This window comes from Mastomys coucha, unplaced genomic scaffold, assembly GCF_008632895.1.
Source record: "Mastomys coucha isolate ucsf_1 unplaced genomic scaffold, UCSF_Mcou_1 pScaffold1, whole genome shotgun sequence".
Lineage (NCBI taxonomy): Eukaryota > Metazoa > Chordata > Mammalia > Rodentia > Muridae > Mastomys > Mastomys coucha.
The window spans coordinates 74539910-74555302 of NW_022196891.1; the positions used below are offsets into that span (position 1 = coordinate 74539910).

At 45.0% G+C, this 15393-nt stretch overlaps 1 protein-coding gene across 9 annotated transcripts; it reads left to right on the forward strand.

The window, feature by feature from the left end:
* The first annotated feature begins 924 nt into the window (after positions 1 to 924).
* On the forward strand, positions 925 to 9469 carry Zbtb18 (zinc finger and BTB domain containing 18). Of its 9 annotated transcripts, none has more exons than XM_031390886.1 (3): positions 1083 to 1190; positions 2685 to 2793; positions 5798 to 9469. In XM_031390886.1, exon 3 carries the CDS (start codon positions 5812 to 5814, stop codon positions 7378 to 7380), a length of 1569 nt encoding a protein of 522 aa, XP_031246746.1. In that variant the 5' UTR covers positions 1083 to 1190; positions 2685 to 2793; positions 5798 to 5811; the 3' UTR covers positions 7381 to 9469. The 9 variants fall into 9 exon arrangements, with proteins under 9 accessions (XP_031246737.1, XP_031246746.1, XP_031246754.1 ...); XM_031390892.1 differs by lacking the exon at positions 1083 to 1190 and adding an exon at positions 1664 to 1998; XM_031390902.1 differs by lacking the exons at positions 1083 to 1190; positions 2685 to 2793 and adding an exon at positions 2823 to 3528 and having other exon boundaries at positions 5798 to 6485; positions 6598 to 9469.
* The last annotated feature ends 5924 nt before the right edge of the window (positions 9470 to 15393 follow it).

Consider the following 15393-nt stretch of genomic DNA (forward strand, 5'->3'; position numbering starts at 1 on the left):
CCAAGTCTCCATCTCACTGGAAAGGTCTAAGACTGATCTCGGGGCAATGTCTCGGCTTGTCACGGAGAGTACAGACGGGACGCGTGGGGGGAGATCGTGAAAAGAAACGCAGCTGCAACTAGAACTGAGGACGCCGGGGAAAGGCGCCTCTCACAGCCGCTAGGAGCTTGCAGCCCGCATGCACCTGGCGACCGACACGGCAGGCCGGAGGCGGCGCGTCCCCGAGGACGCGACCGGGGCGAGCCCCGCAGGAGGGCCAGACCCAGCGGCCCCAGGCTGGCCCTGGCCAGCTGCGGCCCCGCGCGCTCGGCCTCCCCGGGACACCTGCCCCGAGAAAAAAGTATACTTATGGCCGTCGCGGTGCACGCGGACCCGCTCGCTCCACACCCCCAGAGCGCGCTCGTCTCCAGCCTGGAAGCAGGCCCCTCCCCGCGCAGCTGTCGCCGCCGCCCGCGGGCTCCTTTCACTTTCTCACGGCCAAGTCACCCAGAGGGGAGCCACTGCCGCCGCCACCGCCGCCGCCGCGGCCGCCGCGGTCCGCGAGCTCCGCCCCCCTCCCCCTCGAAGGCCACGCCCACCCAACAGTCGCCGCCTGCGATTGGCGCGCGCGGGCGGCAGCTCCAGACCGCCACTCCTATTGGTCGAGCCGCCCCGTCAGTCCCGCCGCTTCTCCGCCCTCCCGGAACGCCGCTCTCCTACTGGGCGCCACCGAGGCCGGGGGGCGGGCCAGAGACCGGGGCCCCGCCGCTTTCGCTCAATCGCGGAGCGGCCGGCAACGGGGCGGCCCGTCCGGGCGGGGCCACATCTGGGCCGCGCCGCCGCGTGCGTGCGTGTGCGTCGTCCGCCCCCCGCCCGCGCCCCGCCCGCCCCGCCCCCCGGCCCGGCGCCGCGCTCGCCCGCCCGCCCGCCCGCCCGCTCCCGCCCGTGCGTCTGGCAGGCTGCGGCCGCCGCTGGGCTGCTGCCATGGGGAGCCGTTGAAAGAGTGGGGCCCTGTGGCTCGGCCGCGCGCCTCAGGCTGCCAGCGCGGGCGGGGGGCGGCGGGGGCGCGCGGGGCCCGGGCCGGGGCCGGCGGGCGGGCGGGCGGGGGCCGGCGGAGGACGCCCACAAGTCCAGCGGCGGCGGCGGCGGCAGAGGAGGAGGAGGAGGAGGAGGAGGACGCGGCGGGGACGCGGCGACTCGGGCCGCTCCGTGTGAGTCCCCGCGCCCGCCCTGCCCCGCTGCCGACCGTGGGCTCCCGCCGGGCGGAGTTAGTTAGTGCGGCGGAGGGCAGGCGGTGCGGGTTCGCCTCGCCTCGCCTCGCCTCGCCTCGCCTGGCCGCGCTCCCCGGCCGGTGCAGCTGCGGCGCGGGGCGGACTCGGTGCAGCTGCGGCGGCGCCTCCCGGTGCGGAGGGCGGGCGGGCGGGCGGGCGAGCGGGCGGGGGAGGGGGCCGGGCCGCCGCAGCTGCAGCGCCCGGGACGGCCGCGGCTCCGGGGCCGGTGCAGCTGCAGGGCCGGGGGAGGGGGAGGGCGCGGCGCCCGGGTTGCGGTTGCCGGGAGGCCCCGGGGGCTGGCGCGCGGCGGCGGCGGCGGCGGGGGAGCGGTCGCCGCGCCGCTTCTTTGCGACTTTTCTTTTGTTGTTGCCGCGACCCGAGTCTTGTTTTCTCCGCCGTCGTGGAAGGTGCTTTCCTGCTGCACCGGCTCTCTCTGCCCTGCACCTTCTTCCCCGTGGTTTCACCCTTCCTCTTTCCCTGAGTGCTTTAGGCATCGCGAACTGTGCGAAGATTTGCATCTCTTCTCCCACCCCTGTCCCCCGAACCTCACATACACACACACACACACACACACACACCCGGGGGCACCCTGCCCCCACTTCTCAAAAAACAAACCCCCGAACCTCCCGGAACCTCTGAGGGTCCGCGGTAGCGCTGGACCGGTTGGTCGGTGGAGTGGATGTCTTCGGGCCATTGCGGTGCTTGGGACTCATTAAACTGTCACTCACCCCCACCACCACCCCACTGGGTAAACGGGGTGATTAATGTCGGATATAGTGGATGGGGCGAGGGCATCTGTGGAAAAGAGGGTGTGTTTGTGTGCGTGCGTGTGTGTGTGTGTGTGTGTGTGTGTGTGTGTGTGTGTGGCAGGGAAGTAATGTATCTATCTGCACAGAGTGCCTCCCGAACGAGTTGAGAATTATGTCATTCACCGCGAAGTTAGAGAAAGTTAGGTTTGTGACTCGGGAGCGAGAGCAGGACACAGTTGGGGTTTTGTTCTCTAGCTCCCTGCCTCTGTTTTCTAAGGCGAGCCTAAGTGGTTGTCGCCTGGGTTGGGACGCCTGTCCCTCAGGCCCCAACTTCTTTTTTCTACTCCCCAACCTCCCAAGGGTCGGTGGAGATGTGTCTGATATTCATAGAGGTCGCAGCACCTTGCAGGGCACCCAGCGACCCAGCCCCCTGGTTACATTAACATTTCATCAGCCATTAGAAAAGATCCACAAACTGTAGCCAAAAAAGTTCTACACTCGGCCTCCCAACGCACCTGGTGATCACAGTCCCCTTTCCCCAAAGTGAGAGAGACCAAGGGCAAGACAAAAGTGACGACTTTTCTGAGCAGGAAGAGGAGATGTGTGGTCAAACAGCCATTCTAAGGGACTGTAGGAGGTTTTGTCAGTTTATTAATTTGCCTCATTGAACTGAAATACTTTCCAGGATTTCAGAAGTGCAGTTTGAGTTTGTTGATGCTGAGAAGTGGAAATTTGCAGTAACGGTAGCAGTGTGAACTATTTTCCTGGGAGGTAGTTCCAGATAAGTTGCTTAGGTAAGAGTAAAACAATAAGGTGAACCACGCTGAAGTAATAGTTCTTAATAAGTCTGCCAACATTTCGGAGATGTCTGCCATTATCTCCGCAGGGGAAGGGGAGAAAAAAAAAACATGCTGTAATAATGTTGAAATGGGACTAGAGATGTCAAATGGGTTGGTTTAAAAATATCCCCAAGCTGCCTTTGAAACTAGACGTTGGAGTTGAATAAAAGTGAATGTGGGTTTCCTGAATAGCACCGAGCTCGAGTGTGCTGTCATATGTAAGCCAGTCCACCAACTTGAGGCAGAAGTGTTGCGATTCCATAAATACAGTAGGACTCCATATGCTGAGTTTTTCAATTTCTTCTGTTAGAAAGTTTGGGGGGGAAAAGGAAGACTTTGAAGTATTTTGTTTATACTAACAGAAGAGAAAAGTTCTCCTAAGAAAAAGCTGGTGGCAGGAGTGTAGAGGAGTAGCATATGGCATTAAGGGAGCACAGCTGGAGGTAGCATTTCCATCTGAAGATGATGTCAGAGCAGCTGACAGCCTGCCATCCCTCAGCCTTTTATTCTAACACACAGACAGGGAGTTAGTGTGTGCGGCTCTGTGCTGGAGAAGGTACCTCATTCCTCTCCAACATCATCTCCACTCTGCATCTGTCTCTCTTAGTCTGCTTTTTTTCCACCGATGTAACAGACTGCAGCCAGCAAGACTCGGAGGGAAGGACTTAATCAAGTTTATGTGTCCTAAAGGTAGGAGTAGCAGGAGATTAGGTTGACCATCTTTGTGTTTGGTTGTTTTATCTAATTTTTTTTTTAAATCACATTACTTTTCTAATCCACTTTATGAATAATATGTGAAATTGAGCGTGAAGTGATGGTCTTACTGGAGTTGAAAGTCTTGGGCTTGCTTGGTTTACAGTTTTATTCCTTCTATTTGAGCAAGTAAATAACTTTAATACACAGAAATATTTCAAGTTTTCAGATGGTAAGAAACGCTTTGGAATATGGCTTTGGGGATCACTGTGGATTAAGATGTCTTTTGTTCACTGCTGTTTAGGTCCTTTTGCTTGAGGGGGGCAGAAATAGTAAACTGTCTGGAATCCAGCTTTCAAACTTCCACGAGAAGATTATTCTGGTTAAGAAGCTAGGTTGTGTAATTAATTCCACTGTGAAACTTTATTCTTCAAAACATTCGGCAAGCACTACTGAGAGCAGCATACAGCTGGAGTGCTTTTGAAACCCAAGGGGTTTTGTTGTTGGGGTTTTTTGTTTTGTTTTGTTTTGTTTTTTGTTTTTTAAGAAGGAAGGAAGAAAGAAAGAGAACTTCTGTTCTTAGGAGAATAGTTTGACCAGTTTCCTTATTTCTCTTTCAAATATATATTTAAGAGATCTTTTATTTGAACATAACAATAATTATTTGCAGGAGTTTTTGTGCTAGCGACTAATTTAGAACTTGTAGATGTGAGCTGCCTGAATTGGCCAGACAGCTGTAATCGCACTCCTCTATTCTTAATCTCTTTATCTGGGCAGCAGCTGCCATATGGCCACAGTCAGCTGGATCAGATGTTTATAAGCTTCCTTCTTCGTCCCTCTCTGTCCTCTCAGCCTCCTAATTTGATCACGGCTACCTTGTGAGCTGCCCTCCAATCTTTATTTTTAGCCCTCTCAAGGATTAGGATTGATGTTAGCTGTGGGGCACTTAAAGTGATTGTATTGTAAATCTTGGTTTATTCTGTTGGTGGTGTCTTTCAGAAGGTATCGGGGTTAGGATGAAAGTTTCACTGTGTCTCAGTATAGTGTGGAAGAGAGAAGTCGTTTCTGAATATTAACTTCATATCCATCCTCAGATGCACTTGCTGAGGTAGATGGTGGGGAGCTCTGCCTTTGGTCCCAGGATGGGGAAGTGAGTTCTGCTGATCTTAAGGGAGTTCTAGCCACTGGAGATGAATTTTGACCGATCTTTGCCTTCCCTTCTTTTACCCTCCTCCCTTGCCAGAAAACATGGCAGAGATGCCTAACTGGGAGAATAGAAGGTGCTGAGAAAACAAAATATATCAAGTTATTATTGAAACAAAGGATTTTCTGTTGAATACTTAAGGCAGAGCTAGAAAAAAGTTTATTTTGTTTTTTCTAGGAAGGCTTTAAAAAAATACTAAATATTTAACCTACAAAGTTTTTGCACCTCATTTTATAGTGGTAAAAGTTTGATTAATTTTAATATGAAGTTTCTTTTGCCCAATAGCAGATGAAAGTTCAGATGAAAATTTTCAGAGTTAACAGCCTCTGGTTGCTAATGTTAAAGTAGAGGATCTACAGAGAAACAGACACCCCCCCCCCCATTCATTTTTAAAGTGTTTGGATTTGTTCATAGTAAAGATGATCTTTCCCATCTGTCAGTGCAGTTCTGTCTGATCTTCTGTGTGTGCAGTACCTGCAGATCTTACAGCACCAACATCTGTTCTTATACACAGGGCTTTTGTTGTTGTAACACTCTGACTTTAAAAGTAAGTTGTTTGCTGATTTCTGGACTAATTATGCAATTTCATTTTTTTTCCCCTTAATTCAGCCAAATGTGTGTGTTCAGTCTGTGCTTTCTAAGTAGTCGGGTATCAGAAGTGATACAAAGAATAGCTGGACATGTCTTCTTGACTCTTCCAGAATTTGTGTGAGACTTTGCCTGATATTATGAGTTCTTTCCCTTTGAAGTTAAAGCTGTCTTTTAGGTTTTGTGGGATGTCATTTGATGAGTTGCTAGTTAAATTCCTGGAAGAGATCTGAATTGTTGTTCTCAGTAATAAGCTAGAGGCAGGCTTTAAACTTGACCAGGAGTTCTGAGAGGGGTGAGCGAGTACTTGGCGAGTGCATTTAGGTTGAATGTATGACTTGGGAGTCCTTGGGGGGTGAGCCTGATTTAAAATTCAGACATGTAACTCTCCACCACTAAGACAGATATTTTTTAAGTGGGGACTAGAGTCTAAATTCCTGACTAGGCTCTAACGAAAAACTCCTCTTTCCCCAGGTTATGAAGACAGTATGGAGTTTCCAGACCACAGCAGACATTTGCTGCAGTGTCTGAGCGAGCAGAGGCACCAGGGCTTTCTTTGTGACTGCACTGTTCTGGTGGGAGATGCCCAGTTCCGGGCACACCGAGCTGTACTGGCTTCATGCAGCATGTATTTCCACCTCTTTTACAAGGACCAGCTGGACAAAAGAGACATTGTTCATCTGAACAGCGACATTGTGACAGCCCCCGCTTTCGCTCTCCTGCTTGAATTCATGTACGAAGGGAAACTCCAGTTCAAAGACTTGCCCATTGAGGACGTGCTAGCAGCTGCCAGTTACCTCCACATGTATGACATTGTCAAAGTCTGCAAAAAGAAGCTGAAAGAGAAAGCCTCCACAGAGGCAGACAGCACCAAAAAAGAAGAAGATGCTTCAAGTTGTTCGGATAAAGTCGAGAGCCTGTCAGACGGCAGCAGCCACATGGCAGGTGACCTGCCCAGTGATGAAGATGAAGGCGAAGATGACAAATTGAACATTCTACCCAGCAAAAGGGACTTGGCAGCTGAGCCTGGGAACATGTGGATGCGATTGCCCTCAGACTCAGCAGGCATCCCCCAGGCTGGCGGAGAGGCCGAGCCACACGCCACAGCAGCTGGAAAAACAGTAGCCAGCCCCTGCAGCTCAACAGAGTCTTTGTCCCAGAGGTCTGTCACCTCCGTGAGGGATTCGGCAGATGTTGACTGTGTGCTGGACCTGTCTGTCAAGTCCAGCCTTTCAGGAGTTGAAAATCTGAACAGCTCTTATTTCTCTTCACAGGACGTGCTGAGAAGCAACCTGGTGCAGGTGAAGGTGGAGAAAGAGGCGTCCTGTGATGAGAGTGATGTTGGCACTAATGACTATGACATGGAACATAGCACTGTGAAAGAGAGTGTGAGCACTAACAACAGGGTACAGTATGAGCCGGCCCACCTGGCTCCTCTGAGGGAGGACTCGGTCTTAAGGGAGCTGGATCGGGACGACAAAGCCAGCGATGATGAGATGATGACTCCAGAGAGCGAGCGGGTCCAGGTGGAAGGGGGCATGGAGAGCAGTCTGCTTCCCTATGTCTCCAATATCCTGAGCCCTGCCGGCCAGATCTTCATGTGCCCCCTGTGCAACAAAGTCTTCCCCAGCCCCCACATCCTGCAGATCCACCTGAGCACGCACTTCCGCGAGCAGGATGGCATCCGCAGCAAGCCTGCCACCGATGTCAATGTGCCCACGTGCTCCCTGTGTGGGAAGACTTTCTCCTGCATGTACACCCTCAAGCGTCATGAGAGGACTCACTCCGGGGAGAAGCCCTACACGTGCACCCAGTGCGGCAAGAGTTTCCAGTACTCGCACAACCTGAGCCGTCACGCCGTGGTGCACACCCGTGAGAAGCCCCATGCCTGCAAGTGGTGCGAGCGAAGGTTCACGCAGTCCGGAGACCTGTACAGACACATCCGCAAGTTCCACTGTGAGTTGGTGAACTCCTTGTCGGTCAAAAGTGAAGCACTGAGCTTGCCCACTGTCAGAGACTGGACCTTAGAAGATAGCTCTCAAGAACTTTGGAAATAATTTTATATATATATATATAAATAATATATATATATATACATATATATACATAGATCTCTATATAGTTGTGGTACGGTCTAAAAGCAGTCTTGTTTCCTGGAACTGAAAAGTTGGGATCTTAACTTGTTTTTGCACTTTAGAATAATAGCATGAGAATCTCACTAATTTAGCATCTGATAAAAGAAACTAGAGCAAGTCACAAGTAGAGAGCTGTCTTTCTTTTGAGGGTTAGGCCAAGTTAGCCAATAAAACCTTCTCAACCAACGGTTCTGTCACACAACGCTTTCACATGGCTTACTTTTGTACACACTGCATTGTCTTGAGCGCTTTCCCTGTGCTCCACACTGTTTTGTTTTGTTTTGTTTTCAGAGTAGAAATCCCCTCCAGTTTATTAGCCTCTTTATATGTCTCAAATTGCATGAATATTTTCTGGCTGTTGGAAACCTGAATGCTTTTAGACCCAAATGGAAAATTTCTGAAATGCTGGATTATCTATTTTTAAACAAGCAGTTGACTTAAAACTTTCTGTGGCAACTTCTGGTTTTCTGATGGTCCCCAGTGAGAGAAATCTGACAGTACACTGGGTCACTGGGGCTGTCTCTGTGAAGGTTTGCTTGAGATGAAAAAGGATATTGCAGCTTCAGCAGTGTTGAACTGTGTGTTTAAAATGTGAATTACTGTTCTTGTATACTGTAATTGATTACACGGGCTGGGGGGGTGTCAAAGAACTTGACAGGTTGTGTTGATGCTCTTAGTTGAGTCTTGAAAAGTAAATATTAACGCTACAGAAATGCATGAGTTTCAATATATTTTTTGTCTTTGTTTGCATTGTATAACTTTAACGAGTGAGTTTAAAATTATTTAATTTCCTTAGAAAAAAATAGCACCATTTGGGAAAAAAACTGGTGTTACGAAGAACATAAATGCACTGTTTTTATTTTTATTTTTATTTTATATAATTTAAATTGACTTTTCCCACGTCTTTAAGTTTGAAACTGTTAAGCTGAATAAAAACTTAAGCTGCAAATTGATAACTTCGCTACATTACAAGGAACATATAAATGTTTACAAACGGCTTAAAGAATTGCATGTGCAGTGTGCATTCATACCACACTTGTAATTGCACAGAACCCATGCCAGCTCAGAGTTTAGGTGTACACACGTACCCAGCCGAGTGTTTTTAGAATAACTACTGCACAAATTGACAATAGGTCATAGGTCATTCTCTCTCTCTCCCTCCTTTTTGCTTCCCTTTTCTTTTTCTCCCCTATTTCCTCTCCTTGCCCCTACCCCCTAACTCATGAAAAGATTCTATGGACTGAAAAAGCCCCAGGCTGAAAGGACTGAGCCGCCTTGATTGACATGGGGAAGGGGTTAGTAGACTGTGTATCGGCAGCAGAGGCTGCAGCCCGACGTGTGGTTCTGATGGCCAGCGCACAGGGCAGAAGCATTTTGCACACTGTTTGTTTTCCTGTCTTGCACTTACAAATAAGGTCTATGGGAGTAGCATGGAAAACGGTTGTTGTTTTTCCCTTTTTCTTTTTTAATTGCTTTTGTTTAAAAATTTGATCGCCTTAACTACTGTAAACATAGCCTATTTTTGTGCTTAAGATACTGAATGGAAAACTCCATTGTGTGTTGCTGGACTGTTTTGGAAATATTTGGTCAAACGTATGTTAATTTGGCTGTAATGGCATTTAAAGCAAACAAACAAACAAACAAAAAAAAGCTGTGAAAATGGCCTTGGAGCATTATCTTTAGTTACTTGAAGAGTTTCTAGTTTTTTTTTTTAATACAGTTTATGTTAAAATAATCTTTATTAATTTAGAGAAGACAATCAATGTCTGTGAAAGAACGGACTTTTTTGGATTTTTTTTTTGTGGTCATTGTGAGTGATTGCTTTTTCTTTTTCTTAGTTTCACATTCTTCCTTTGTTCTAAATCTTAGACTGACATCTAGCTTTGACAATCATAGTATGTTTTATTTCCTGAGGGGGAATAACTTATAATGCTGTTTAGTTTTGTACTATTGGTGTGTTGGTGAATTTTTAAACTGTGTGCTAACTGCAATAAATTATATGAACTGAGAATTCCCTGTGTGCTTTTTGTATTATAGTCGCACAACAGATTTTGAAGTTGGTATAGTGCATGGCATCTTCATTTTAATATCAAGTTTTACTCAGTTTATGAACTATTAGACTGCTTTAGGGTTACCCAAACAAAAATGTGCACACTCTCACTATTTAAGAAGACAGTAAATGCACATTGAAAAATAGGACCCATCTCTCCAGTGTAGATCAAGACTTGAGATAATTCCCTAGAAATTGTGAATGCAAAGAACTTGTCGTGGCAAAGGTAGGTTCTCATAGTAAGCGGCACAGCTACTAACCCATACACAATGCAAGTCACTTACCATGCGTGATTTTATCCATCCTCCCACATTCTGGCTTTAAGTGGAAAATTGAAGGAGACCGGATGTCTTAATCTGGAAGACTGTTTGGCTAATGAGTGGAAGTCTAGGCAATTGAATTAGCAGACATTCAGTTGTTCAAGATGAGCTGTGTGTGTCCGTTCTTCTTACCAGCACTCAAAAGGTTTTAGTGTTTGAGTTCTCATTTTAAAACATATTTAAGTAACGCACCATTAGAGCTATCCCTCCCCTTCGTCATTGCCCCTGCCTCAGTTTTTTTGCCTGCCTTGTTGGGTTTGTTTCTGGTAAGGCCTGGCTGACTCTTGGAATTCACAGAACACATGTATATAGAAGGACTTTGGCACACTGGCCCTAGATTGCAGTGGGGCCCAAGTCCTGAGTTTGTATAAATACTAAAATCTTAAACTGTTCATAACTCTTAATCTTAAAGACAAATATGGAAATAATAGTTTTCCATTACTACTGTCAAAGATAATTACACCAAAAAGCCCACAGTAAGGTTGGCTTTGGAGGAATCCAGAATGTGAAACACACCATTTAGAAGCTCTCTGGTGGCTTTGGCTCGAAACCCACAAAGATTTTTTTTTATCATAAAGAACAATAAAAATTTCCAGTTTGGAGTGATACATTCAGTTTTTAACGGCAGAAGTAATACAATTAACACACCTCAAAATTGACTTTAAAACAACTGAACATTGCACATGAAGGGGCAATTTTCATTTGGTCTCTACGTAGCTATTCCCTGGGCAGCTAGCTAGTGAGAGACTCCTCTTGTTTTCTTGTGAGTTAAAGTTTTCTGAAGAGGCTGAGGGCTTATGTATCATTCAGTCTCACGACTGTCTTTATTTTAAGTGTGCACTACCTTAGCAGGCTTCACGGGATAGACTCAACGGCATTCTGACTACGATTTAGAAATAACTTCTTACAATACCGCACAACAGGCATAGGATGCTATTACACAGAGAGTCACATTTGGCATGTGATGCACAAGAATCCATTGTCCCTCCACTGCACTGAAGAAAGAAAGTTGTCATGCAATCCAGTTGGAAACCTGTAAAGTCCGGGCCCTCCTTTGACATCTGTCTGATTCCTAAATACATGCTAAAAATATGGTTTCACTTACTTTTGAAAACATCTGTTTCTTTCAGATAATCAATTAGGCCCTGGATTGCTGTGGGCCCAGCATTGTGTGTTAGGTGTACCCCCGGGGTACAGCCGAGGAGTGGAAGACACTAAGGATGCCAGTTGGGGATTTCCTTCCTAATTAATTATGCTATCAGATTAATAGGTGAACCAAGTAGAGTTTACCCTTAACGGACTTCACATGGGCCTCTAAAAACAGGTTTTTGATAGGTTAGAAAAAGATAAACACTATTTAAAATGATAGATTTACTCACATTAAGAATTTTTAAAAATGCTTGCTTCCCCAAGTAAATTTTTTATTTGAAGGACTATAAGAGAAATAGCTGTACTTTCTTTAACCTTGGATTTCCTAGTTTTACGGATCAAATACACATAAAATTCATTTTTAAAAAAAACCTTGAGAAACCCCATTTTTAAAAATCTGGTAAAATTTTTTTTTAATCTCTGAAGATCTCAAAATTTCCTGCACTGTTTGCCTATGTTTTCATTCCTAGAACATTTAAAATCTTTGAGTTCTAGCCTAATGACATCTCATATACCTCTGGGTAGGAAAATTTTAATTGTAGATACCGACTTAAATTTTGATTATATTTATTTATTGCAATGTTTGATAAACATTTGATATTGAAACGACTGATAAAGTCTAGTGGATGAGGTACGTGTGAATTTTGAAGTTCAGGACAGAAAAGCTGTGTCATTTTGATTAAAGTCCTCTGCCACTAAAATACTGGAGATAATGTCATCTTAAATATAAAGCAGTGGCTTTAGTATTTAAAAGCAAATAACTGGCTTTTAGGAATTTAATTTTGGCTAGAGTCCAACTTTATTACACTGACAGGATTTTGTCCCTTATGTTAGAATATTTCCATTTATTTATTTATTTTTTACCTTTTGCCCGCGGAATCCTGGCAAAATATCCGCGATTCCTTGGTTGAGATGTGCAGTCACTTATCTGACTTCAAGTCAGCTTGGCTCCAACAGACTCTTGTTTCTAGCCCTCTCCACACTGCTCAGCTTCACTCCTGTCTTAGAGAATAGCAAGCCACAGAGGGGTCAACTACATCTTAGGGTGCCATCGAGAGCTTTCAGAAATTCATTTTTGATAGATCATTCAGAAATTAAGCTCTTAGTATTTTTGGCAAACCAATGCCTTTAAGAATCCTCACCTACTTTCATGATTTCTTATGGAAGAAACTGAACCCCCACATGTGAAACACTGTGAAGAGACGGCATGGCAGTGTAGAAATGGACCAGCGAGCACCAGTAGTTTGAGCACTCCTCTTTTCTTTAAAAATCCAAATACTTTATCATGCCTCTACTTAAGCTAAATACATTGCAATTAATTCCCTGATTCAGACATATAGGACAGTTTTACTTTCCCTCTAGTATATTCAAGCCCCTGAGAGATCAGCTTTTTTTTTTTTTTTTTTTTTTTTTTTTTTTTTTTTTTTTTTTTTTTTTTTTTTTTTTGGCCTGGGAGGGGGGTTGCGGGGAGGGATGAAGTATCCAGTTACCTTTTCTAATTCTATTCTGATATTTACTAATTTCATCAATTTTTCTGGGGGATGATGCTTTTTCTTTAATTGAGAGGGTAGCTTTAACCATATCCTTGAAAACCAAAGGCTGTCTTGAGTTTGTAGTCATTTATTTCCCCCCCTCCCCAAAAAAGGTATGTCTTTTTTCCTAAGCTTTGGGAATGGATTTGCCATTAGGCTGTAGGAAGCTGCATCTCTTTGGGGAATGAGAGGAAAAACCAAACAAAAACCCATTTGGGTTTCAACTGTAGTACCCCTTAGTCAGGACAAGCCTCACTAAGTGTATGCAGGACAGCTTTCAGAGCTCCGTTCCCTGAAACTCCGTTCACACGGACTCTGTTCCCTGAAACTACTGGCGGCACGCAGCCTCTTCAGATCTTTGCAGTTAATCATTAAATCAGGTGGCTTTTGTTACGTGTCCATGTGCATGCCTAATGTGACGCTATAGGAATTTTTAGAAATGGTTGTCCCAGGTATTCAAGTTTGTCACAGGTGTACTTGTAGTTCATTTAAACGGGAGCATGAACGAATGCTTTAATATTGGTAAGCTTGTGAAAATAGATTATATCTGTTCTAATATAGAAAATGTATAGATGTCACTGAAGCTGAAAGACTAGCATGATTTTATTCATGTGCCATACCAGACCAGAGATAACTTTTGGTATGTGACAGAATTTAGAAGAAATGTATCAATTGTGTATGAATACATTTACTAAAACCTTTAAAAAGAATATGTACATTTTATTGAAAAAAAAAACCATTAATGCAGGTTGCCTTACCTCATTATTGCGGGATTATTAATGACTCTTAACATTTTGTATATCACATTATCTGAGATGAGCTTTGTTCAAAGTAAAAGTATTTAGAATTTTCTTTCAAATCTCTTAGAGATTTTTTTTTAGGAGATTGAAAATATACACCTACCTGTTCTTTGAAACTCTAGCCTTGGCTTGGTAATACTGAAACATCATTTGCATGTTTACTAGACAGCAGTGCCTCCTAAGCAGGTCGCTGTGGACAATTTTGCACAGTAGTACAATAATTAAAATACTGAAGAAATATCTATGTTCAGTGAGCTGGAACTACCATAGAAGGTAGTGACATCTCTGTGAATTTAGTGGGAAAAGATAAATTCCATTTTCTAACTTAACAGTTCTCCATCACTTAAAATCCTTCTCAATTAGAATAAATTGGAGCAAAAAAAAATATCTCAAGAAAATTAGATTTGTAAGGTTATTTCTGTAGCTACCTGGCTATGAGAAAGAAGGTGCCCCAGGGTGTGGGAGGAAGAGAAAATGACACAGGTTTACAACCTGCATACTATCATAGGACAGGCATCTCTTATGTAAAATTTAAGTTCTCTACAAATCCTCCAGATCTTGCAAGTGAATTATCTAAGAGAAACTGATGTCTACTGGGTGTTTCCTTGGGTCTGATTATTGCTGAGGCACAAACTGAAATTCTCACCTTGTGTTCTGCTTTCTTGCTTTCTCCCTGTCCGTGTATGTACCACAAGGGGGTAAAGGTTGTGTGTTGAGTGATTTTGACACCATGGCACAGCTGAGTTTTCTAGCCAAGCTGTCTCCATGTCTTTCTACCATTTTGGGGGCAAGAGGGGGCTGAGCAGGAGAGAAATACATTTGAAATGAAAACTGCAATTTAGATTGGCCTATTTACTGCCCTGAGTACCAGCTATCTAGGTGTTAATATACCCAGGTGGAAGGAGGGGGGTGGGTTGAGCCTGTAGATAAAAGAACAGACATTTCTGGGGCTCCTTACAATAAATGACATCAAACTGGGTAACAACCTTCAGCGAAAGGCAAAGAAATTAGAGGATATGTTGGGGCACAAAGAACTTTTGCTTTTCATAGTAAGTGTGAAGTCTAGAAAAATGTGGTGGTTTCTCACGTTCTATTTATACGTTATTTTACTTGAGGGATGCCTCAGAGCGATGCTAGAACCACTTCTGTGCAAAAGAGGGAGGGAGGGGGAGCCTGCCATCATTTACTCTTTGCTATGGAAAGGTGCTTATCTTGCTGTAAAAATAATACTTCAGTGAGAATATGACAGGCGTTCTGTAGGCTTGACCAGGATGGAAGGGTTTTAAATGATGGATGTGTTGTTGTTTAAAAGTCAGTCAAATAACACCCTCGAAGAATGGGGCTCTCAATCTTCATGTTGTTTTTATTTACTAGTATGGGTATTTTTTTAATCTCTCCAAAAATAATAGTTAAGCCTTATATGCAAAAGGAAGAAAGAAAAAGGAAGGAAGGAAGGAGGGAAGAAAGGAAGGAAGGAAGAAAAAGAAAAAACCCAAAAAACAAAACTGTATCCCAAATCTGAATATTTGGATTCTGGGCTGATAGTCTTTAAAATAATACATTAATTCTTTTGTTCAAATTATGAAAATCTAAGGTCTAGCTAGAATGGCTCAGAAATTCTCCACGATGTCAAGACCTGTGGTGTTTGTCTGCTGGCCTCTTGTCACAGGGTGCGGCTGTGAGTATTCTCCCAGGTAGGCAGTAACACTAGAATCGTGAACACATGAAGCTGCCTGGCACAGAGGTGACTTCCGAGTCTTTCACTCTGGCGCAGTGAAAAACGGGCTGAGAGCAAGGTGTTGGGGAGAAGAGGGTTTGAGCTCTTTGCAAACATCTCGCACATCCCGCAGACTTTGGGTAGGTAGCATTTTAAAGATGGACGGATCTCTTCTCCCTTTAGAGGCCAAATTTGACAGTGGTCAAATCCCTTGCTTTGAGGTTCATCGTTGATCAAGACCAAGTCTGAAATGTCCATCCTGGTTACACCTCTGAGGTCAGATTCTCACTATAATATTTGTCATGGTTACCATACCCATTGTCCGCTACAAACAGTTCCTATTGGAATCTAGATTGAAATGCTGCTG